This window comes from Salvelinus alpinus, chromosome 32 (genome assembly GCF_045679555.1).
Source record: "Salvelinus alpinus chromosome 32, SLU_Salpinus.1, whole genome shotgun sequence".
Taxonomy (NCBI): domain Eukaryota; kingdom Metazoa; phylum Chordata; class Actinopteri; order Salmoniformes; family Salmonidae; genus Salvelinus; species Salvelinus alpinus.
Genome location: NC_092117.1, coordinates 6,877,670 through 6,904,069, shown reverse-complemented (window position 1 = coordinate 6,904,069; position 26,400 = coordinate 6,877,670). Strand labels below are relative to the sequence as shown.

Genomic DNA, 26,400 nt, shown 5'->3' with positions numbered 1-26,400 from the left:
CAATTCCAGTGGGTCAGAAGTTTACATACACTAAGTTGACTGTGCCTTTAAACAGATTGGAAAATTCCAGAAAATGATGTCATGGCTTTAGAAGCTTCTGATCATTTGAGTCAATTGGAGGTGTACCTGTGGATGTATTTCAAGGCTTACTTTCAAACTCAGTTCCTCTTTGCTTGACATCATGGGAAAATCAAAAGAAATCAGCCAAGACCTCAGAAAAGAAATTGTAGACCTCCACAAGTCTGGTTCATCCTTGGGAGCAATTTCCAAATGCCTGAAGGTACCATATTCATCTGTACAAACAATAGTACGCAAGTATAAACACCATGGGACCACGCAGCCGTCATACCGCTCAGGAAGGAGACGCATTCTGTCTCCTAGAGATGAACGCACTTTGGTGCGAAAAGTACAAAACAATCCCAGAACAACAGCAAAGGACCTTGTGAAGATGCTGGAGGAAACAGGTACAAAAGTATCTATATCCACAGTAAAAAGTGTCCTATATCGACATAACCAAAAAGGCCACTCAGCAAGGAAGAAGCCACTGCTCCAAAACCGCAATAAAAAAGCCAGACTATGGTTTGCAACTGCACATGGGGACAAAGATCATACTTTTTGGAGAAATGTCCTCAGGAAGTGAAAGCTTGGTCGCAAATGGGTCTTCCAAATGGACAATGACCCCAAGCATATTTCCAAGGTTGTGGCAAAATGGCTTAAGGACAACAAAGTCAAGGTATTGGAGTGGCCATCACAAAGCCATGACCTCAATCCTATAGAACATTTGTGGGCAGAACTGAAAAAGTGTGTGAGCAAGGAGGCCTACAACCTGACTCAGTTACACCAGCTCTGTCAGGAGGAATGGGCCAAAATTCACCCAACTTATTGTGGTTAGCATGTGGAAAGCTAACCCGAAACGTTTGACCCAAGTTAAACCATTTAAAAGGCAATGCTACCAAATACTAATTGAGTGTATGTAAACGTCTGACCCACTAGGAATGTGATGAAAGAAATAAAAGCTGAAATGAATCATTCTCTCTACTATTATTCTGACATTTCACATTCTTAAAATGAAGTAGTGATCCTAACTGACCTAAGACAGGGAATTTTTACTAGGATGAAATGTCAGGAATTGTGAAAAACTGAGTTTAAATGTATTTGGCTAAGGTGTATGTAAACTTCCGACTTCAACTGTACATACAGTACCAGTCAAAAGTTTGGACACACCTACTCATTCAAGAGTTTTTATTTATTTAACCTTTTTTCTACATTGTAGAATAATAGTGAAGATATCAAAACTATGAAATAGCACATAGGGAATCATGTAGAAACCAAAAAAAGTGTTAAACAAATCAAAATATATTTTATATTCTTCAAAGTAGCCATTCTTGGCACTCTATCAACCAGCTTCATCAGTCTTGAAGGAGTTCCCACATATGCTGAGCACTTGTTGGCTGCTTTTCCTTCGCTCTGCGGTCCAACTCATCCCAAACCATCTCAATTGGGTTGAGGTCGGGTGATTGTGGAGGCCAGGTCATTTGATGCACCACTCCATCACTCTTCTTCTTAGTCAAATAGCCCTTACACAGCCTGGAGATGTTTTGTGGCATTGTCCTGCTGAAAAAGAAATGATAGTCCCACTAAGCGCAAACCAGATGGAATGGCGTATCGCTGTGGTAGCAATGTTGGTTAAGTGTGCCTTGAATTCAAAATAAATACCTGACAGTTAACTCTAATGAACTTATCCTCTGCAGCAGAGGTAACTTTGGGTCTTCCTTTCCTGTGGCGCATCTCATGAGAGCCAGTTTCATCATAGCACTTGATGGTTTTCGTGACTGCATTTGAAGAAACTTTAAAAGTTCTTGAAATTTTCCGAATCTACCTTCATGTCGTTTCCCTTTGCTTATTTGAGCTGTTCTTGCCATAATATGGACTTGGTCTTTTACCAAATAGGGCTATCTTCTGTATACCACCCCTACCTTGTCACAACACAACTGATTGGCTCCAAGCCATGAAGAAGGAAAGAAATTCCACAAATTAACAAGGCACACCTGTTCATTGAAATGCATTCCAGGGGACTACCTCATGAAACTGGCTGAGAGAATGCCAGAAGTGTGCAAAGCTGTCATCAAGGCAAAGGGTGGCTGTTTTGAAGACTCTTGGTTACTACAACAAAAGAAAGGGGATGATCGTGGATTTCAGGAAACAGTTTTAAGTTCTTCGGCGTACACATCACGTACAAACTGAAATGGTCCACCCACACAGACAGTGTTGTGAAGAAGGCGCAACAACGCCTCTTCAACCTCAGGTGGCTGAAGAAATTTGACTTGTCACCTAAAACCTTTACAGATGCACAATTGAGAGCATCCTGTCGGGCTACACCACCCACAACCGCAAGGCTCTCCAGAGGGTGGTGCGGTCTGCACAACGTATCACCGGGGGCAAACTACCTGCCCTCCAGAACACCTACAACACCCGATGTCACAGGAAGGCCAAAAAGATCATCAAGGACAACAACCAACCGAGCCACTGCCTGTTCACCCCACTACTATCCAGAATGCGAGGTCAGTACAGGTGCATCAAAGCTGGGACCGAGAGACTGAAAAACAGCTTCTATCTCAAGGCCATCAGACTTAAACAGACATCACTAACACAGAGAGACTGCTGCCTACATACAGACTTGAAATCGTTGGCCACTTTAATAAACGGATCACTAGACACTTTAAATAATGCCACTTTAATAATGTTTACATATCTTACATTACTCATCTCATATGTATATACTGTATTTTATACCATCTATTGCATCTTGCTTATGCCGCTCGGTCATCGCTCATTCATATATTTATATGTATATATTCTTATTCCATTCCTTTACTTAGATTTGTGTGTATTAGGTAGTTGTTGTGGAATTGTTAGATTACTGTTAGATATTACTGCACTGTTGGAACTAGAAGCACAAGCATTTCCCTACACTCACAATTACATCTTCTAACCATGTGTATGTGACCAATACAATTATTTTATTTTATTCCATATGTGTTATTTCATAGTTTTGAGGTCTTCACTATTATTCTTCACTATTATTTACTTTTCTGCTCTTTTGCACACCAGTATTTCTACTTGCACATCATCATCTGCACATCTATCACTCCAGTGTTAATTTGATAAATTGTAATTACTTCGCTACTATGGCCTATTTATTGCCTTACCTCCTCACGCCATTTGCACACACTGTATATATACTTATTCTTTTCTCTTTTTTTCCTATTGTGTTATTGACTGTAGCTTCTTTATTCCATGTGCTACTCTGTGTTGTTGTTTGTGTTGCACTGCTTTGCTTTATCTTGGCCAGGTCACAGTTGCAAATGAGAACTGGTTCTCAACTGGCCTGCCTGGTTAAATAAAGGTGAAATAAAATAAAATAAAAAAATTCTACAATGTAGAAAATAGTTTAAAAAATTAAGAAAAAGCCTTGAATGAGTAGGTGTGTCCAAACTCTTGACTGGTACTATATATTTCATTATTTACTTTGCTACTAACTGCCTGTCTAGCTATATCAAAGACAAAAACTGTGATGAAAAGCGCTTCGTGTACATACGGGAACTTATGTCGTTACTGATGTAGGCCGCTCACGAGCAAGGTTGCCATGTTTGTGGTTATCCCGTTATAGGCTACTTAGAAAACGATGTCAAGGGTGAAAATGTATTGGTCGAGCATTTCAGTTTTTTTTACCTCATAAGTGACCCGTGGCCGTCTTGGCATTTCTCTTAAAAATATATATATATATTTCACTGTGACCTGTTGCTGCCGATTTACATGCCATTGTAAGCTACCATTTGATACAATAAATATGTTGAAATGACTATCACTGGAGTCATTGCAAATCAATTTGTTCCACTTGTGTAGTCTACTTGGAGTTTGCAAACGTATTTCATAAACGCGGCCCTAAGCCGTGGTATATTGGCCATATACCACAACCCCTCGGCCCTTATTGCTTGATTATAAACGGGTTCAAGCCCTGAATGCTGATTGGCTGACAGCCGAGCCCTGAATGCTGTTGGCTGACAGAAGTGGTATATCAGACCATATACCATGGGTATGACAAAAAAATACTTTTATGTTGGTAATCAGTTTATAAAGGCACCCTGGGGGTTTGTGGTATATGGCCAATATTACAGGACTAATGCCTGTATCCAGGCACGTCATGTTGCGTCATGCTTAAGAACAGCCCTTAGCCGTGGTATATTGGCCATATACCATACCCTATTGCTTAATCATAGCAGTCAAACGAGTTAAATTGACAATCATTGATGGAAAATGGTCTGACGAGTTTAATAAGGGCAAATTATATTTTCTCTTGCAACATATTCAAATTAGTTTATTATGTCATGTCATAGTTTGCAACAATTATTATTTTGATAAACTTGTAACTACTATACATGTGGCAACTCTCCTCTTGCTGTGGGGGGGAAATGGACATTTTTCATGCCTTTTGTGCGGGTTTTGAGTAGTCGTTTGTGGTAGATTTATCTCCAACCTGGCAACCCAGCTCACGAGGTTAATTCCTTTCCCAGGAGCTTGTAGAGTGGGTGAATGCCTGGCTCGGATGGACCGGTGAAATTAGTAAAATTCACCTAAACCAACCTTCTCTTCATTCCGCGAGCAAGGCCATAAAATGCCGGCATATTTCCAACGACCGGAGAATGCTCTCAAACGGGCAAATGGTGAGTCGTAGAGGGTAATTTCCTAGATGTCATCGCTTGCTAGCTAGCAAGCTACACTAGCTAGCCCAAGTTATGTGTATTCATTGTTGGCTTGCCATGGTTAACGTAACAGCTAGCTACGCATGGCGGGGAAGCCATGTTTCAAGTATACGCTCGTTCAGGCCACCAGTGTCACTAGGCCTAAGAGTTAGGGTTCCACCACCCACAATGACGTTAAATGTGTCATGGCCCTGCCAATTCAGCAAGATTTGCCGCTTGAAATCGAAAATCACACAAACTATCAGATTGTCCCACTGACATAAAAAAAAAGTACCTGCCATCTTTGCTCACACTGACCTAGATACATTTAAACATCAGCACATCCTAGCCCTGAAGGGACTTTAACCTGCATGTCGTGATCGCGTTTAGTGTAGGGGGACAAAATACACGTATGCACGATAGCGCACGCGCGCAGCGATCGTGCATACATGTATTTTGTTCCCCCACACCAAACGCGATACGCAGATTAAAATATCAAAACAAACTCTGAACCAATTATATTAATTTGGTGACAGGTTGAAAAGCATTAAACATTTATGGCAATTTAGCTAGTTAGCTTGCACTTGCTAGCTAATTTGTCCTGGGATATAAACATTGAGTTGTTATTTTACCTTGAATTGCACAAGGTCCTCTATTCCGACAATTCATTCACACGTAAAACGGTAAACCGAATCGTTTCTAGTCATCTCTCTTCCTTCCAGGCTTTTTCTTCTCTTGACTTTATATTGCGATTGGCAACTTTCATAAATTAGGTGCATTACCACCACTGACCTCGTTCGTATTTCAGTCACCCACGTGGTTGTAACCAATGAGGAGATGGCACGTGGGTACCTGCTTCTATAAACCAATGAGGAGATGGGAGAGGCAGGGCTTGCAATGCGATCTGCGTCCGAAATAGGAATGACTTCTATTTTAGCCCTTGGCAACGCAGACGCTTGTTGGCGTGCGCTAGCAGTGGGTGCAATAATTTAATAACATACATTTCTAAATTTATTTTGCAACGCTCGCGCACGCGCCGAGAGCGGTGTGGTCACCCTGTTTGACCGCTGCTGCTGGAACTATCAACTGAAAAGCAACAAGCGCTGCTGGTTAATGTTTTTTTAGAATTGTCTTGGGGCTCCTGAGTGGCGCGGTGGTCTAAGCTCTGCATCTCAGTTCTAGAGGTGTCACTACAGACACCGGATCGGTTCCAGGCTGTATCACAACCGGCCGTGATTGGGAGTCCCATAGGGCGGCGCACAATTGCCCCAGCGTCGTCCGGGTTAGGGTTTGGCCGTGGTAGGCCGTCATTCTAAATAAGAATTTGTTGACTTGCCTAGTTAAAAAGGTTAAATAAAATAAAGATTGCATCACCAAAATAAGGCCATACTAAGATTGTCTATTAATTGCAGTCGCTAGTTAGTCACCTTTAATTAGGATTAATGAGTAGGTTGACACATCTTGCAGTTATATTGTCGCTTAGTAGTACCAATAGTCGTTGTTAGTCAACATATAGCTGGTTTGGGGAGTAGCTACCCCATTCATAGACGCTAACTGCTTTAGCGCCTCTGATGATAGTATGTTCTGGTCGGGGATCTTTTGTTAAGAGCCCCTACGCTCGTTTTGAACTTTAAAACACATTGCATACGGTACAGTTTTGTAAACATAAGAAAAGTGTCTTTCATATCAGCGAGAAAATAAAAAATAAAAAAGGTCAAATGACTACACACCTTTTTGTAGGGTTACTTCTTGCGCTTCCCAGAGCAGAGCTGTTGTCAAGGAAGTGAGTTTTTGTGTTTATGCAGGACCACCCGCCTACTACTACCATCAACCAATCATGTCAATGCGGACTTATACAGATCCCTCCGCGTTATTAAGCCATTTGGGAGGCGCACGGCATCGCCTTACGGAGCTCGATTTGGCCTCCGCAAGCCTCCGGAGGTTCCGCAATTGCGTCATACCCTCCATACGGAGCCTCCGGACAGCATTGTAGGATCAAGCATAAATCAGCTATTAGTATAACCACACGGCCGTATCTCCATGTTACAGCGCTTGTTTAAGGAAGACAGATGGAAGATATAGGTGGTCACCAGTGCCAATTAGCTATCTAGCGCGGTCTTAACACGTGTGTAAGTGTAACTGGGGAAGAAGTGTAGTTTGTCAACTGGAGGCACATAGCGTATGGATCTGTGCAAAACTGGTACAGTAAGTGTATATATTTTTGGGTTTTGCAAGCAATGGTTATTGACGTTTCTAAACTTTAAAACACAGCGTCGGAATTGTAGTTCACACGCAGCAAACCGTGGGGGAAGCTAACTGCTGAAAACCCTATGTATAATAAGACAGGTTTTCAAAGGCTAGCTAAATGGTTAGGTTGATAGCTCTACCTTCAACTATCAGATCGGTTTTTAATCCATTTGGTGTTCCATGAATATACATGTTAGTAGCAACTGACTCACCTTCCAAACTATTATGCTGTTTGTCTCCATTTTCATGTCATTTGCTGTGTTTGTACAGAGTTCTTGGAGGTTGGCAAAAAGCAGCCAGCTTTGGACGTCTTGTACGATGTCATCAAGAGCAAAAAGCATCGAACATGGCAGAAGATCCACGAGCCCATCATGGTCAAGTACCTGGAGCTCTGTGTTGACCTGCGCAAGAGCCACCTGGCAAAGGAGGGTCTCTACCAGTACAAGAACATCTGCCAGCAGGTCAGTGGAAGCACACCCAGTCCTTTCTTTGATAACCCTAAATGTTGGATACTATTGGTCCTACTTAGTCACTCACCTGCCGGGGTTAAATGTCCAATGCAGCCGTTTTTGTCTCAATATCAAATCATTTCTGGGTAACAATTACCAGCAATTAAACAATTAAACATCTTACTGTGATTGTTTTCAATTAAAATGGTCAAAAAGAAACATAGATTCTTAGCAAAGAGCAATTTCTCAAGCAATAATTTTGATAGGACTGTCAGGGAGTGGTCTGAGTGGGGATTGGAAAACTGAAAACTACCTGTTATTGGCAGAAAGGTTTGGAACTCTTTTTTTATTGAAAATTTTACCCCCTTTTCTCCCCAATTTTCGTGGTATCCAATCGCTAGTAATTACTATCTTGTCTCATCGCTACAACTCCCGTACGGGCTCGGGAGAGACGAAGGTCGAAAGCCATGCGTCCTCCGAAGCACAACCCAACCAAGCCGCACTGCTTCTTAACACAGCGCGCCTCCAACCCGGAAGCCAGCCGCACCAATGTGTCGGAGGAAACACCGTGCACCCGCCCCCCTTGGTTAGTGCGCACTGCGCCCGGCCCGCCACAGGAGTCGCTGGAGCGCGATGAGACAAGGATATCCCTACCGGCCAAACCCTCCCTAACCCGGACGACGCTAGGCCAATTGTGCGTCGCCCCACGGACCTCCCGGTCGCGGCCGGCTGCGACAGAGCCTGGGCGCGAACCCAGAGACTCTGGTGGCACAGCTACTCATTCAAGGGTTTTTCTTTATTTTTACTGTTTTATACATTGTAGAATAATAGTGAAGACATCAAAACTATGAAATAATACATATGGAATCATGTAGTAACCCAAAAAGTTTTTTACAAAATACATTTTATATTTGAGATTCTTCAAAGTAGCCACCCTTTGCCTTGATGACAGCTTTGCACACGCTTGGCATTCTCTCAACCAGCTTCATGAGGAATGCTTTTCCAACTTGAAGGAGTTCCCACATATGCTGAGCACTTGTTGGCCTCTTTTCCTTCACTCTGCGGTCCAACTCATCCCAAACCATCTCAATTGGGTTGAGGTCAAGTGATTGTGGTGGCCAGGTCAAATAAAGAAAAACCCTGGAATGAGTAGGTGTGTCCAAACTTTTGACTGGTACTGTGTATATACATTAAAAACAGGAAAATCTCGTTTTTGACTACACTGGGCCTTTAAGCATGAGCCTTTATTTCGTGATGTAGGTGAACATCAAATCCCTCGAGGATGTGGTTCGAGCCTACCTGAAGTTGGCCGAGGAGAAGACAGAGACCGCCAAGGGGGAGTCGCAGCAGATGGTCCTGGACATTGAGGACCTTGACAACATCCAGACTCCTGAGAGGTATTTATTTAACCAGGAAATAGCTTTGAGGTACGGGGCTATTAAAACTTTATTGTGATGGGCTGATACTATAATTCAGATATATTGGACCGTCTGCACACTTATTGTTACTACCTTTAATGGTGGTAACCATGCTAACAGTCCTGCTTCACCTCTGTAAACCATTCAAGTGGTGGTGTATACCACCACAGTTGTATAACTGATTAGGGGGATACATAGAGGTGCGGAGGGCTGCCTTAATCGACACCCACGTCTTCAGCGCATGGCGAACAGTGGGTTAACTGCATTGCTCAGGGGCAGAACGACAGATTTTGTACCTTGTCAGCTCGGGGATTCGATCCAGCAACCTTTCGGTTACTGGCCCAACGCACCTACCCGCCAGGCTACCTGCCGCCCCACAATGTTGACGGTGCAGTTCTGTGAGCTCAAGTATTGATGCATAACTTCCTGTGCGATCCTAGTGTACTTCTGAGTGCTGTGAGTGGGGAAGACACCCAGGATCGTACAGACCGTCTGCTGCTCACTCCTTGGGTGAAATTTCTGTGGGAATCCTACCGCCAATGCCTGGACCTGCTGCGTAACAACTCCAAGGTGGAGCGCCTATACCATGACATTGCCCAACAAGGTGAGCACAATCTGAATATTAAACATGATGTACAGGGTGGGAAATTAACTTTTTGGTCCAACAGCCACTGTGGCAGATAGCTGGAGGGGAAAAAAACCCAACTAATTACACCAAAAATAACAAATAACGAATGAACATGCTTTGTAGTGTTTCTAAAACAAGAAATGTATTACTAGTAAGAAGTAATGTGGTATATTGCTCAGTTGAATTTTTGTGACCGGAGTCTTTTAACCAATCATTTAGATACAATAGTAAAACAGACACAGTTCTACAACTGAACATCACAAATCAAGTGATAAGTCTTATTTATTATTATTAGTTCAGGGCTCTAACGCTGACATTTTTTTACAATGAGTACATATGTCTATTTAGGAGCACAATGCAATTATTTGAGTGTTTTAATGATAAGGAATGACTAAAAGTTCATGAATAAAAGTTTTTGGAGTGTTCCATGTTCAATCAAGCACAATGTACCCAAATATTTGAGTAATGTAGGTGAGACAGAATTGTTCAGCTGCTCCTTATAACTTCTACATTTGGGCTTTGGATTTATTTATTCCCCCCCCCCCCAAATGCTGTGTGACCACCCACCAACGTGGCTGGTCAAATAGTCATTCTCCTCCGCCAATGCCAAAATCTACCCACATGTGGCGGGTGTTCATTTCCCACCCGGATGATGTACATGAGGGCTTGGTAACTAGATTCAGCCGTGGCAGATTTTTGTCAGAGGGGACAGTTGGGGGGGCCGGAAAATATTAGTAAGCCCAAAAGATTCTATTTGAAAATAACAATAATTTCGTACCCGTGCCTGGAGTGAGTGTAGGTTTGATATTATCTAACAATCTTGTTATTAGAAATATATATTAGTCTGAGATGCGTAAGTGTAGTATGCTGTGACTTAGTTTTTTTCCTAAAGTTAGGTTTACTCACACTGTCACCATATCACAGTATGAAGTGTTATTATTAGGGATGCACGGTATATCGGTGAACATATCGGAATCGGCCGATATTAGCTAAAAATGCCAAAATCGGTATCTGCCCGATGTCTAGTTTAACACCGTGTTAAAAACCGATGTCAAAGCTACTGTGCATACCTATGTAACGTAGGTACATGACGTAATAACGGCACGTAAAATTTTGTGCTACACGTGCGACACAGCATTCCTAACCTAATCCACAATGTCTGCTGTGTGGATCAAGCAGTCAACAAGTCGAGCAGTCATTTGAAAGAGTAAGACAATTTCAGCGAGACAACTGAAAGGCGAAATCCATTAAAGCCAAGATAATGGAATTCATTGCCCTTGACAATCAACCGTTCTCTGCCGTGGGTGATGTTGTTTTTCGCCGACTGGTCGAGCACCGGTACACACTACCAAGTGCGCTATTTTTCAGATGTTGCCCTACCGAAGTTACAAAGTAGTAGCGTCACTGCTATTAGCTTCACGACATACATACTAAGGAACACCGTTTGGGTCTTTGCGTGTCAAAAAAGATACAGTAGCACTGTCAAAGCTGGACAAAAAAGTCTGCAAATAAGCAAGCACCGGCAACGAACTATGTGTTTCCAATACCGCGTTGGTAATAAAGCATCATTTGTTCGACTGCAACTTCTGGGGTAGCTAGCTTTAGCTTGGTACCTAGCTAGCACCAATACAACCAGCCTGAAAACAATGACCAGTAGAAACTGCAGTCATTTTCATTATTCTTAGCAATGATTTAGGAATCCTTGTGAGTAAGTATTAGCTATGTTGCCACTTGTTATTCACCTATTGAAATTGAACTTCAGATCATGAAAATAAGTAGCTAGCCAGCTACTTAACCCTGTTGCCCAAAGCTAACGTTAAAAGCAGCCAGCTAGCTTCATCGGGCTAGTGAGGCTCGACCGGACCGGGTTATGTGTTGTGAAGCTAGCCACAATAAGGATTAGGCACAATAGTGGAATTTGCGGTTTGCCTTCAAAATAAAAGTATTCAATTGACAGTGATGCAAATGAATACAACGAGTAGAATTATGCCATACTTTTATTTTGAAGGCTAACCGCAAAGTCCACTATTGTGGCTTATCCTTATTGTGGCTAGCTTCACATAGATGGGGTCCGACCACCATTAATCAAATAAGAAGGGTCTTATAAATTAGGGTTATTTTAGATGATGACACCTAGCTATATAGTTAGCTAACTAGCTACTGAAACAGATTATGTCGTGTTATTTGACACGTCAAATACTATAATAATACTATCGGCCAGAAATGTCATATCGGCGCATCACTAGTTATTATGGTTCATAATTAAAGTCAACAACTGTCAGTGTTCTAAACGTTGATGTAAATTAAAAATATATATATATTTCTCGTCATCCTAACCATATCCTGATGTGCTCCACAGCTTTCAAGTTCTGCCTTCAGTATACCCGTAAGGCAGAGTTCCGGAAGCTGTGCGACAATCTACGCATGCATCTGGGTCAGATCCAGCGCCACCACAACCAGAGTACGGCCATCAACCTGAACAACCCTGAGAGCCAGTCTATGCACCTGGAGACACGCCTGGTGCAGCTGGACAGTGCCATCGCCATGGAGCTCTGGCAGGTATGATGTCATATATGCAGGGATGGAAATTAAGCTCGCCTGCTCGCCTGAGGCAAGTGTTTTTCAGAGAGCGAGAGAAACTCATTTTAAGGTGTTTTATAAACCGCTGATTTGCACATGTATTAAAATGCTCTACAACAACAACTCCACCTTAAAAGTCAAATTACTGCTCTGGGGTGGGCGGGCAAGCTAGCTGCGGGCTACTTAGCTGGCGTCTGGCGAATGTTCATGTTGACGTAGCTAGCTACAGTGTAGATGATTGACATGCGAGTAGACTATTAGCCTCGATCCTCTGCCTTCGCGGCGGAGGGTAAACAGATACACACACACAAGCTTAGTTTGGTTGCCAAGGGAACATTCTTGCGTTTGACAGCTTTGTGTGAATAGTTGTCATCGGTAGCTAGCAACAAAGAAAATATATATATATATTTTTGCAAACGTAACACCCCCACCACCCCAACAAACAAAAAAATGACACAAACAAATAGTTGTTACAACCTAATTTAAACATTGTGAAATGTTCCGGGAACGAGAGGTTTTCCAATATGTTTTTATGCCTGACTCTGACTTGATCTGATTTCAAAGCAAATGCATAGGTCTATATCTGTTGGGCGCTCACCTCGCATATACGACTATATAAACTGGGCTAGTACCATCTTAGCCAGTCTACTAGCCCGGCTGGCCAGTGCCCAAAAGCCTTGAGTTCCATCACTGCATATGTAATTAGCTTGCAATATTGTAACTGTTGCATCTGGGAGAAGAATACTTCATCGTCCATTTTCTTTTTTCAACAAGCCCTTTTTTATCTACATTTTATTATGAGCATTGATTTTATGTGTTATGAATGGTGAAATTAGATTTTTGATTTTTACAGGAAGCTTTCAAGGCTGTGGAAGACATCCATGGTCTCTTTGCCCTTTCCAAGAAGCCCCCCAAGCCTCAACTTATGGCCAACTACTACAACAAGGTGTCCACTGTGTTTTGGAAGTCTGGGAACGCCCTGTTCCACGCCTGCACCCTCCACCGCCTTTACCACCTCTCCAGGGAGATGCGCAAGAACCTCACCCAGGAAGAGATGCAGAGGTATGCTAGCCCAGTCCTTACCAGTCTCTGCTGGAATATGTGGCACGTAGAAATATAATTACTAGAAAGGTCATTCGCAAGTCAGCGTTTGATAGGTAGATCCGAGGTTGCAGGTCAGGCAGGTGCTTACGGCTCTCTTTTCTCTCGCTTCCTCAGGATGTCCACAAGGGTCCTCCTGGCCACCCTGTCCATTCCCATCACCCCGGAGCGCACGGACATCGCCCGCCTGTTGGACATGGATGGCATCATCGTGGAGAAACACCGCAGGCTGGCCACACTACTGGGCCTGCAATCCCCACCGACCCGCCAGAGCCTCATCAATGACATGGTATATACACGCATGCATGGAACAGTATAGAAATAACTATGGGGATTTCTGTTTGTGAGCAGGCTGGGTATAAGAGGCAGGTGACAGAATGTCCGATATGTCAGACAATGTTAGGAGTTTGTATTTTAGTGCTAGACTTGTTTTAGTCTTGTGAACAACACGTAGAGATACGTTTGTTTACTACATAATTGAAAATGAAAACAAACATGTTAACCAACTGCTGTTGCTTTTGTCGGGGGTTGTTCACTGAGTGCTATGTGTGTGTTATGTTTACCTTCAGGTGAGGTTCAATTTGCTGCAGTACATTGTACCTGAAGTGAAGGAGCTGTACAATTGGCTGGAGATGGACTTCCACCCACTGAAGCTGAGCGGAAGAGTAGCAAAGGTAACATTTGAATTCAGATTCAGAAAAGCTATAGTGTCGCGACATTGGGCAATTTGACTTGCAACTGTACAAAAAAACTATACACAATGTACAATGCATACACACAATTCCTCTAAAAACGACAGCTATTTGTTACACGGCTGATTAATTTACCATTTTGTTTTCTTCATCTGTGGTATTGACCGGCCCCCCCTCTTCCTGTTAGGTGTTGAACTGGGTGAGAGACCAGTCGGAGAAAGAGGCGGACCTCCAGCAGTATGTTCCCCACCTGCAGAGTAACACCATCCTCAGGCTGCTGCAGCAGGTGACTTATTGCTCATTTTTCTTAGGCCTTTATACTTGATGGTCTGTTAATCTCACTCGTAGTTACACGTCACGAATATGTGTCAAACAATAACTAATCAAATAAAATGTAATTTAGCTTTGTTATTAACCATGTCTGTTGTCCTTGTTGTAATGCTATAGTGCAGGGATGGGCACCAGGAGGCCCACGAGACGATTAAATGCCGCCCACAATAGATTTAGTTAATAAATAAAAAAGGGAGCGGGGGGGGTTGGGATTAAAAAACAATTTGAGGCTACATTTGAACGTCTAAAACCTGATAGGTACATTAAAACTTCTACATACTTTCTATGTATTTTAAAATAACTGCCCTTTTTCCAGCCCACAAATTGGTTTTGACTAACAAAATGGTCAACAACAAAAAAAACGCAGTCCTAATATGGCCTCAAGATGTTGCCCATCCCTGCTATAGTGTGTAATGCATGTTGTCACTGTAACAAAATGCTTTGTAACACATGTCATGTATTGTATGTAAGTTGTGGTCCTATGAGCTAATCACTGAACACTGTTTATTCTATTGGGATATTAGGTGGCGCAAATCTATCAGAGCATTGAGTTCAGCCGTCTGGCCTCCCTGGTTCCATTTGTGGATGCCTTCCAGTTGGAGCGCTCCATTGTGGACGCTGCCCGACACTGCGATCTGCAGGTAGAGTACTGGACATGGATTTTGCCTGAAACAATGAGATTCTCTGTGCAAAATCATACAAAGTGGACTTTTCAACTTCCGTTGAACAAATCCGTTTTTGTGTTTTCATACCGATACACTTTAAATTCAATCAGTATTTCCACAACTGAAAGATGAACACTTCTGTTTATATTACACAGAATGGTCACAGGAGGTTGGTGGCACCTTAGTTGGGGAGAACGGGCTTGTGTTAATGACTACCGAGGAATTGTATCAAATACATCAAACACATGGTTTCCAGGTGTTTGATGCCATTCCATTTGCTCCCTTCCGGCCATTATTATGAGCCGTTCTCCCCTCAGTAGCCTCCAGTGAGAATGGTACACGTGAAAAACATTTAGGAAACGTCTGTTCTAGGTTCGGATTGACCACACCACTCGAAACCTGAGCTTTGGTTCAGACCTGAACTACTCAACCAAAGAGGACTCTCCTGTGGGGCCGTTCCTGCAGAACATGCCCTCTGCGCAAATCAGGAACCAGCTGACAGCCATGTCGTCATCCTTGGCCAAGGCGATCCAGGTCATAAAGCCTGCATCCATGCTGGTGAGCACAGCCCCCTGTCGAGATAGCATTTGTATATGGATTGCAAGCCCTAAAAACGTCAAGTCGATAATGTCGCTGTCCTCCCTGATCAAATATCAAGACTTGCTTTTCTATCATCCCCGATGCACATTCCATAAAAGATTCTATGGTATTTAGGGCCAATACTGTATGTATTGTTCCATGCATATACATACAAACACAACACCAATTCACATTGATACCGCATGAAACCCCATTCATGCACAATCTCTATTGCTCCATTTCATTCTCGCTCAAACAAACTTGTCCCTGTCTCTCACTCTTCTACCCTCTTGTCTGCCATTTCCAGCAAGAGCGTGAGGAGCAAAGCCATCTGGCCATCACTGCCTACCTGAAGAATGGCCGCAAGGAGCACCAGCGCATCCTGGCCCGCCGGCAGACCATCGAGGAGCGCAAGGAGCGCCTAGAGAACCTCAACATCCAGCGGGAGAAGGAGGAGCTGGAACAACGCGAGGCGGAGCTGCAGAAGGTGCGCAAAGCGGAAGAGGAGCGCCTGCGCCAGGAGGCCAAGGAGCGCGAGAAGGAGCGCATCATGCAGGAGCACGAGCAGATCAAGAAGAAGACGGTGCGCGAGCGGCTGGAGCAGATCAAGAAGACAGAGTTGGGAGCCAAGGCGTTCAAATACTTCGATATAGAGGTAAACTACACATAAGCTCAAATAAGCTGTACATTATGCCACTCATCAAACATATTAACCTTAGAGATCCTATTAAAGCTGCAATATGTAACTTTTTGATTGACTGGACCAAATTCACATAGAAATGTGCGTTATAGATCTGTCATTTTCATTGAAAGCAAGTCTAAGAATCGGTAGGTCTGTTTTATGTGCGCTATTTCTCTGCTTCCATTAAGTTTAGTTTTTGCATCTTTTTCTTTTGGTTTTGTACATCAGCTGAAAACACAATATTTTGGGTTATGGAAAATACATTTCACAGCGGTTTAGATGGTACAATGATTCTCGACACTACTTGCTTGTTTTGTCATATAAACAGAAATTAGGCAAACTATTCGAATTTTAGCAACTAGGAAATGGAGGAGCGATTTCTGCATAGTGCATCTTTAGATTACTAGAGGGGCTATGTCTTAAACCCTCAAAGTTCCTGAATGGGGTGACAATGGCAGCCATATTGGTCAGGGAGAAATCCAAACCAGTCTAATTGGAATGAAGGGCAGTAGAGGCATAATCCAGATTTGATTTATGCAGGAAAATAAAAGTAAGGCATGTTATGCAATAGAGTTAGAGTCAACCTAAAATATTGTCATATAACTATAAATACCCTGAGTGTACATAACATTAAGGACAACTGTTCTTTCCATGACACAGACTGACCAGGTGAATCCAGGTGAAAGCTATGATCCCTTATTGATGTCACTTTGTTAAATCCACTTCAGTCAGTGTAGATGAAGGGGAGGAGAGAGGTTAAAGAAGGATTTTGAAGCCTTGAGACAGTTGACATGGATTGTGTATGTGTGCCATTCAGAGGATGAATGGGCGAGAGAAAAGATTGAAGTGCCTTTGAACGGGGTATGGTAGTAGGTGCCAGGCGCACCGGTTTGTGTCATGAACTGCAACACTGCTGGGTTTTTAACCCTCCGCAGTTTCCCGTGTGTATCGAGAATGGTCCACCACCCAAAGGACATCCAGCCAACTTGACACAAGTGGGAAGCCATGGGGTCCTGTGGAACGCTTTCGACACCTTGTAGAGTCCATGCCCTGATGAATTGAGGCTGTTCTGAGGGCAAAAAAGGGGGTGTGCAACTCAATATTAGGAAGGTACAATACTGGTTTTATACCGATTTTCTGTTTAAATAGCCTCTATATGTAACAGATCATAAATGTCTCAGATTTAGTTTTCTTGGAAAGCTGTGAGTGCTATTATACTGAACAAAAATATACATGCAGCATGCAACAATTTCAAAGATTCTACAGTTCATATAAGGAAATCAGTCAATTGAAATAAATTCCTTAGGCCCAAATCTGCTTCCATGCTGGTGAGCACAGTCCCCCATGACTGGGAAGACACATATGCATCTGTTGGTCACAGATACCTTTAAAAAAAAAAAAGTGTGGATCAGAAAACCAGTCAGTTTTTGGTGTGACCACCATTTGCCTCATGCAGCACGACACATCTCCTTCGCATAGAGTTGATCAGGCTGTTGATTGTGGCCTGCGGAATGTTGTCCCACTCATCTTCAATTGCTGTGCGTAGTTGCAGGATATTGGCAGGAACTGGAACACGTTGATCCAGAGCATCCCAAAATGCTCACTAACAGAGGTGTAAACAAATTTGTGTGCAATATTTGAGCAAAATAAGCTTGTTGTGCATATGGAACATTTCTGGAATCTTTTATTTCAGCTCATGAAACATGGGACCAACACTTTACATGTTGCATTTATAGTTTTGCTCAGTGTATATGATACCATATCAGTACTAGTTGCATTTACAACTAGTGTTGACATCATTGTTTGAATGGAATGTTACCTTATTGGCAGTTAATTTGACAAATGAATGGAATCAGTCCTCTCAAGCTGGCTTGCTATCTAACAAACATACAGTGCAGGTAAATTCTTAAAATGAATTTAATTAATTATTTTACACTATATAAACACATCTGGAAAACCATCATTGCCCAACTCCGTGACCAAAATGTCTGACCTTTATACCATCATAAGAAGGTTACTGTTCATTCTAGTATTCTAATTCTATGTCAATGATGTTAAGACAAAATTTTCCCAATGGGTCATACCTGTATCAGTACCATAAGTGTAAACCTGGAATGTAGATACAATCTAGAATGGGTTTTGGGAAAGAAGTGTGGATGTACAATGATGAAATTAACTCTTAACCACCCTCTGCACAGAACCTTGAGGACCTGGACCCTGACTTCATCATGTCCAAGCAGGTGGAGCAGCTGGAGAAGGAGAAGCGAGAACTTCAGGACCGCCTGAAGAACCAGGAGAAAAAGGTGAAGACAGAATTTTCAGCAAATTAGGAGATTACATGTTTTCTGTCTTGACTGTTACACAAACAGGTGATATATAAAGACCTCTACTAGGGGGGAAAATTACTCACTCAACATTGTTTGATGTGTGGACTGGTCCTTGCAGATTGACTACTTTGAGCGTGCCAAACGTCTGGAGGAGATCCCCTTGATCAAGAAGGCCTATGAGGAGCAGCGTGTCAAAGACATGGAGTTATGGGAGCTCCAAGAGGAGGAGAGGGTATGGCAATATATTTCTTCAGTGTCTGTGCCTTTGTAAATCCTAAACACAAAGCCATCTAGGGCTGTCCCCAACCCCCCCAAAATATCTTGGTCGAACTAGAGTTGTCTGTTCTTAAAATGTGTTTTAATCAAATCGACTATATTTACTGAGCTTGTCTGATGCTTTAATCACACTGTTTGATTAAATAATTAAGACACACAAATGACTAGAGAGTGTCCGACCAGCAATTGATTTGATTGTGCTTGGCCGGGCTCAGACTTGCTGCTCTGTGTTTAAAAAATAAAAAATGACAGCGAATGACTGTGTGACTAGCACCCGTTGTTTCTCTCCTCCCTGCTGCAGCGACCACCACAGAACAGAAAAGTGTTTATGGCGCTCTCCGTGTTGCTGAAGCTGCAACATAATTACAGCTATTTCTGACTGACAAGTTATCGAAATGTAGGAAAAACATTCCCTATTCCCTCAACCCTTGCTGTCTTTACCTGACACATGTATGAATCACACGCATGTGACCAAAGACTTATTCACATGGGACTAGTATTACTTGAGAATGTTGGTTATGTAATTATTGGTCTAGAATGCCCGCTATTCCGGAGGATGATTCGGACGGGATTCGTTTTTTTCCAAACTGCCCCCTGTAATTATGATTATTTGTTATGTAAATCAACAATTATGACTAAAGCTTGGAGGTTTTTATTCTAGGCGTGAAGATAGGGCCACACTGATAACTCGAGCTTGCTTCCGAAGTTTCTAAACCACATCAAACTGTCTTTGGTATAGTGTCACCATAACATTTCGATTGAGGAAGTGTGATCATAATCATTAGGATATTTTATCGATCTACAGTACGTCCTAAATGCCCCCCAGCCTTCAGATGTGAGCTAAACAGTGCAATTACACTTGAGATGTGTTTTAAGGCTACGGATGAGAAAGTTAACTTATCATTTCCAAGCGTTTAGGTCAGTTGTATGCTGCTGCTTTGTGATCTATTAACAGAAAGGGTTGCGTTAAATAGCCTAAAAATGTTTTACTGATGCATTTGGCAATATTCAATTCATACACACAAAACATATAAACAAAAGCATTCACTGTGAAAGTTGATAGGCTACATGTAAGCCATTCATATATAGCTTATGCACATTTATCGAATCAGTTATTGTTTTCTTGTTTAAACCGCGAGCAACATCTGTCAAACTCAGGCATTTCTCTCAAAACACAGGGATGTCGATTAGCACGGGACTAGTATTATCAGAGGCTATTCTGCCTGGAATTGTTGGTTTCCTGCCATGAAAAAATTACTGACATTGCAGATTTGGACGGGACAAAAATTACCGATGTGATGTTTTGTGCTTGTGCACATAATTACATTACCCAACCTCCCCCAGTAAAACGAATCCCGTCCAAATAGGGCACAATAGGGCCTGACCTATAGCGTATCATAATCAAATTGGTTATTACAAACTCAGAACACCGTAACACATGTGACAGGAAAATGGATGCAGAGGACCTGACAAATAAATTTGAAACGGGGGAATGTTTACTGGTTGCTCAGGAGGTAAAGGGAAAGTCACCTGTGTGGAATAAATGTGAATAGTTGTGGAAAATATTGGAGATCAAGAAAAAGAAGGTTAAGGATCAAGCACTGCGTGCATATTATGGGTGCCAAACAGGTAGATTACAATATAATTTCTCTGACAGTTTGGAACAATGTAAACAACACTGAATAAATTATAAGCGTACCAGAGAGTCTGTTGTAATAAATATTTTGCTAAGCCTTTATTACAGCAAAGACTAAAAACAGTTGCATTCAATCATGAGTGCAATTTCCAAAATGGAGGGATTTATTTATTGTTTAAGCTAATTATTCAAGGCTCACTTAGTTTTTAAATTAAAATTAAAATGTTTGATTGCACTTCAAATCATGAATGACGCCTATGCTTTGTGATGACATAAATTACTTATGACTTATTGATTGATGCAGTAGCCTATATAAGTATTGAAATATAGGCTTAATACATTCTTAGGCCTGCAGCTCAATGGTGGTTACGCAAGGCTGCTATACTAAGCCTACTGATGATAATGACATTACTTATGATCACAATAGTAATAACAATAAGAAGTAGATAAAGAAAAAGGATCGTTATTATTATAAATTTAAAAAATCGGACAATTTGGAGCAGTGTAAACCACAATTTATAAATAATACCAGAGAGACTAAGGGGGAAAAAGTGTAAATTAAAAAAAGAATGGTGAAATTGTTTACTTGAAATGTCGTTGCGTGAGGTTTTTGGCTCACGGAATCAGTAGGCTATTAAACCAACGGAAGCAGGATCTGTCTTATTTCTGTAGATATATTGATGATTCATAAAGCCAGGCACCTTTAACAGTTAGGCTATTGATTATAGACCTAATTAAGTTGGGGTTGATTATAGACCTAATTAAGTTGGGGTTTTCGTAGACAATAAGGCAAGGGCTGTTTTCTCATCTCCTCATTCTGCTGCTGCCGCCGCTGCATTGTTCTAATCACCGATATGCTGGTTAACTTTGCTATTGTGCACACAGCAACATGGTCAAGGAAAAGGGCCTCAATTCAACAGCCCACTGATGTGTTTCTGAACCGCGGACAGTGACCACTATCCTACGCGGGAGAGCGCATTTTGTTTTAAAATAATCAGATTTTTGTTGGTGTTGCACCATTGTTCTTATGTAATATAACCATATACAATTTCAGTATCACATATCTTAGACTGATGGACTATGCCATCCCCATGGCCTCCACAATGGATCAGTCATCTCAGACAGGTGCGAATCAGACATGTCTTGTACACCATGATATTTTTATTTTAGCAACTGCTCGACTAAAGAAATCTCGGTCGACCAACAGACTATCAACCAAATCGACCAGTCGACTAACTGGTGTCAGCCCGAAAGCCATCATAGATAGGATGCATAAACTGAGCGCTCTAGTGATGTCAGGCTGACTGGTCCATGTTTTTTTGTGTAATAAAAAAAATGTTGTGGTTACACAATGGTCAGTGATTATGGTCCATGTGTTTTGTGTTGTAGATCAGCAACATGAAGGTGGATCGTGAGAAGGCCTTGGAGCACAAACAGAGGATGTCCAGAATGATGCAGGACAAGGAGAACTTTGTGGGCAAAATAACCGACGCTCGCAGCTTCATCTACGAGGTAAACGCCATTTGAACGTGCATGAAACCACAGATTCTATAAGCCCATTTACAATGACATTAAATAGCTATTTTTAGTTGCTACTAAGAAAGCAGGAATAACCAAACAAAAGTAATACCAGTGTCAATGGTGTTACACCATGAGTTATTTTGCCGGTGTTCTTTTTCATCATGTAAAGAACACAACTCAGTAAGAATGTTATGAGTTGAAAGCGTTGGCCTAAAATGTCTTTGTTCTTCTTACTTTCCAAGGAAAAAGTGAAACAGTTCCAGGAGCGCCTGGTGGAGGAGAGGACGAAGCGTCGAGAGGAGAGGAAGATCCACCGCAAGGAGGACCGTCGCAACACCTTTTACCGCAATAAGGAGGAGGAGGCCCAGCGCATCCACGAGGAGCAGCTCAAGAAAGGTACCTCAAGAGTTACTTCTCAGGTCCAGAGATGACTTGATATATAGAATGACTGTCAAATGAACTTAGATCTAGTCCTCTGAGTTTCTCTTAAAGGGTGGAATACAGGGCATTTAAAAATCTACCAGCAAGTACGATTTTCTTACCAGCCAAAATATAAATTTTTCGCTAAAATCACACCAACAAAACACAAAATAAACAGATGAGAATGTTTTGTAATGTTTCTAACACCATAAATGTATTACTAGTAAGAAGTAATGTGGTATATTGTTTAATTTTTAACTTTTAACCAAAATATCACAGATGAGGCAAAAATGTTTACCATACACTTTAACGATGTGAGGTTACCGTGGTAACAGGACTCGTCATGTTTGCCTGTGCGATTGAGTCTGACTAGTAGAAGCGTTATCTTTTCCCTAGCAGTTTAAACTAAAATATAGAAAAACAACCTAGCTTGTGAGCAAAACAATGTAAATAACCAAGAAACAGAAGGACAAAGTCTAACTTTAGTAGACTTTCGATTCAAGTAAATTAGACCCACTTTTATGCCTGTGTGCAACGCTTCTAAAAATGAATCTTTCAATCAGCTCTTCACGTGCACACAACCCCTAGCTTGGCGGTGTTGCATCACGAGGTGGAATAGGCTATATAGGATTCGTAGTTCTTTGACTTTGTGCGATTAATTTTCCAGCTATGAAACAAAACAGCGGAAATACTTTGAAAACAGCCACTGCAGCATTTATTTGACTATAAATGTGATCATACTTGACTATTTTTAGTCACAGATGCGAGTGAAACGCTCTCACTGTGGAGCCCTGACCTGCCACCAACATGGCTGGTGAAATAGACGTCTTACCCTCCAATGCCAAAATCTACCCGCATTTGGCAGGTGTTAGTTTTAGGCCTTGGTGGAATAGTTTAATTGATGTCAATTGAAGATGTGTGAAAAAACTTGAGTTATGCGCACAGATTTAGGTAGGTTAGATTTGGGGTCCAATGTGGTTTTTGGTTGGAGTTTGTTCATCTAGGTGTCCAATGTGACGCTTGCCCCATAGTCTTCAGTTGTCCTGTGTTCTGTGTTCTATGTATTATCCATGTGTTGTTGCAGAGCGCGAGGAGCGTGAGCGCATCGAGCAGGAGGCGCGCGAGGCGGAGGAGGCGGTGTACCAGGAGCGCCTTGCCAAACTGGAGGAGCAGGAGAGGAAGCAGCGTGCCCGGCAGCAGGAGATCGAGGAGCGCGAGCGCCGCAGAGAGGATGAGATGAGGACTCCTGCTAGGTCCGAGGAGAAACCCAGAGGAGAAACCAAGGTAGCCTACTACACATCCCCGCCAACATCTCCAAGAGCACTTTCACACAGCCTCACTTTGCCTGTTGAGTCAAAGATGACTCACTTTAAAGGGGTGTTAAGATCAATATCTAATATTAATAAATGGGTTTTATGTTGAGCTTTTAATGGACCCAAAGTCACTTAAAAGTTTTGTTTGCTCAGTGATGATTCTCCTCCATTGATCGCTCAAAGAGCGACATGAAATGAAATGCACTTCTATTTCACCGGCGAACTGAGAGCGACAAGCACAGGCACCCGTCTGAAAGTAAAATACAGCTATTTTCCCCCTTCACAGTGTGAAATGTCTTGACACTTTGGGTGTAGAATGCGAAATGAATGTAGTCCTTCACCCTGTCGACTTAGTACCCTGTTAACTTAAAAATGAGCTTAGATAAAGGTATATTGAGTAGGATAAAATGATCATAATTATGTTGTAAAGGTAATGAAACCCGTCACTCAGTGTTGGACACTCTTTTCCTCTCCAGGACTGGGGCGCTGAGAAGGAGGAAGGAGGAGGAGGATGGAGGAGGCGTACCGAGGTTGAATCAGAGAGGCGTCGCCCCGTGCCTGATAAGTGAGTGTGATTTCATTCAGAATGTGTTTTTGAAGCTCTTCATCTGGTTAAAAATAATTTTGTGTTCACTGATCAAAAAACTGCTTTATTATTCTCTATAGTGTCACCGTACAGGCTAAGTGAGTAGGATTTCATTCAGATTGCAAACTTTAAGTATTTTACCTGGTTTAAAATACTTTGTATGTTTGTGTTCACTGTCTTATAACTGTGCTGTGCGTTCGCTCGGTCTCTAGGGACTGGAGAGCCGAGGGCCGCGAGGATGTCGGCGAGGACAGAGACCGAGAGCCACCCTTCAGGAGAGGAGGAGACGGCCCTCGCCGTGGCGGAGACGATGACCGCCCCCTGCGCAGAGGCATGGATGAAGACCGTCCACCAAGGAGAACCTTTGGGGACGATGACCGTGGTCCCAGAAGGGGAGGGGACGAGGACCGCGGTCCCCGCAGAGGCTTCGATGATGGCCCCAGGCGTGGTTTTGATGACGGCCCCCGCAGAGGCATGGACGAGTCCAGGGCCCCCAGACGCGGTGCTGATGATGACACCTGGGGCCCCAGGAGAGGAGGAGATGACGAGAGGGGAGGGCCCCGTGACGACAAGCCATGGAAGCCCGCTGTCCGGCCCGGTATGGATGCGTTTTTCATTTAATCTGTTCCAAATATGGATTATTGAATTGATGTGGTTGCATGTTGGTCTTGTGTAGTAAGTGTGTTGTTGTTGAAAGCGCCCTTGTACTTGTTCTCCTGTAATTCTGTTAACTATTTATTGAACTTCCAATAGTAAATGTTTGTGTAGTGGCAACTGTTGCCAGTTCTTTTCACACATTGTGCTGGATCATGGGCAGTTGCTCTGGTGTCTACTTCAGGTGGTGGCTGGCGTGAGAGGGAAAAGGCCCGCGAGGAGAGCTGGGGTCCACCCCGCGAAGGTGGCGGCCGCAAGGAGGACGAAGAGGGCGAGAGGGAGGAGAGAGAGGAAAAACAGGAGAGCGAACGCTTCCCAGAGCGCCGCCCACCCAGGTCAGACACACAGTATGTGGACTACAAACGGCACTACTGTGATATGGAGGCTCATATACCATATGATCAGGAGTGGCCCTAAACGGGTGGATGGTTTCACTGATATTGTGAAAATAAAGTAGCATATGTGTGTTATGGCGAGGTGTAGGTTTTTTTGTGGAGTAATGGGGGACCTCTGTTTTCAGGGAGGAGGGTGGTGGAGGTGGTGGTGCCTGGAGAAGGCCAGATGCTGATGAGGCGCCCAAGAAAAGCTGGAGAGACTCTGTTCGTCAGGAAGAGCCTGCCCGCGAGGACCACCCTCCTATCCGTCGAGAAAGACCTGATCACAGGGATGACCGTGAACGCCCCCCACCCAGCAGAGAGCCTGAAGAAGGTAAGACGAGCTCAGTCCTCTGCAGATACGTTTAAAGTTTTGCTATAAAGCTTTAATTTAAACCATTTAGCCAGCAGGTGTCCCCACTTGCTTTGTATTTATTGCAAGCGTCAACCGGTATCAAGCATCAACCTGTTATTGCAGCAATAGTATCATACATTGCCTATACCATGAAAATCAAGACTACTGTAACCCCTGTCCTGTGGTGGTATTTCCAATCTGGAGGAGGTATTTTTAAACAACGTTAAGATGCCATCCCCTAACGAGACGGGGTTCTGTGCACACAGGAGGCGGCTCCTGGCGCCGTGCAGGTGACGACAAGCGTGAGGAGCGTAAAGAGGAACGTCCGACTCCTCCCAGACCCAGAGAGGGCGAGCGTGAAGAGGACGGAGAGAAGAGCTCCTGGCGCCCCGAGAAAGACAACGAGAATGCTGGTGGCCCTAAGAAGACCACCGACGAGACCGACGATGACGGCTGGACCACTGTGGCCCGCCGCTGAGTCCACCCTCTCTCTAAGCATCTGCTTCAAAATGGCCCCGCAATGGCTAATGTACCCCTTATTGCCGCCAGCCTCCTAGTGGTTTAACCTTGGCCTAAGCTGATGAAAACTTTGGCATAGCAAAGCTGTTTAATTGTTAAATCAAATGTGTCATCTCATCAACAACTATCTCTATTGCCAATGAATATGTATTTTGTTAAAGTTGCTTCTTAACCTAAAAAGTAGTTGATTCCCATTTTGATGTGCATTCTTAAGAGTATCTACACTGAGCGAAAATATGAACGCAACATGTAAAGTGTTGGTCCCATGAAATAAAAAATCCCCGACATTTTACATATGCACAAAAA

At 42.9% G+C, this 26,400-nt stretch overlaps 2 protein-coding genes across 8 annotated transcripts in view; one reads left to right on the top strand and one right to left on the bottom strand.

Annotated features, from left to right (window-relative positions):
* The window catches only part of LOC139562076 (DENN domain-containing protein 10-like), an 18,622-nt gene extending 13,110 nt beyond the window's left edge, over positions 1-5,512 (bottom strand). Inside the window, exon 1 of one of the 2 annotated variants that reach the window (XM_071379398.1) lies at positions 5,375-5,512. In XM_071379398.1, coding sequence (XP_071235499.1) covers positions 5,375-5,411 — 37 coding nt within the window. In that variant the 5' untranslated portion in view covers positions 5,412-5,512. The remainder of the gene's footprint in view (positions 1-5,374) is intronic. The other variant, XM_071379397.1, reaches the window with a different exon arrangement.
* LOC139562074 (eukaryotic translation initiation factor 3 subunit A-like) lies at positions 4,562-26,400 on the top strand. Of its 6 annotated transcripts, none has more exons than XM_071379394.1 (23): positions 4,562-4,724; positions 7,260-7,450; positions 8,699-8,835; positions 9,297-9,460; positions 11,844-12,043; positions 12,918-13,126; positions 13,283-13,454; positions 13,735-13,839; positions 14,045-14,143; positions 14,712-14,828; positions 15,225-15,410; positions 15,739-16,086; positions 18,312-18,416; positions 18,559-18,672; positions 21,742-21,864; positions 22,116-22,269; positions 23,378-23,577; positions 24,083-24,171; positions 24,273-24,290; positions 24,405-24,790; positions 25,031-25,181; positions 25,367-25,554; positions 25,842-26,400. In XM_071379394.1, the coding sequence occupies exons 1-23, from the start codon at positions 4,676-4,678 to the stop codon at positions 26,051-26,053; spliced, it is 3,717 nt and encodes a 1,238-aa protein (XP_071235495.1). In that variant the 5' UTR covers positions 4,562-4,675; the 3' UTR covers positions 26,054-26,400. The 6 variants fall into 6 exon arrangements, with proteins under 6 accessions (XP_071235495.1, XP_071235494.1, XP_071235492.1 ...); XM_071379393.1 differs by having other exon boundaries at positions 25,031-25,193; XM_071379391.1 differs by having other exon boundaries at positions 25,010-25,181.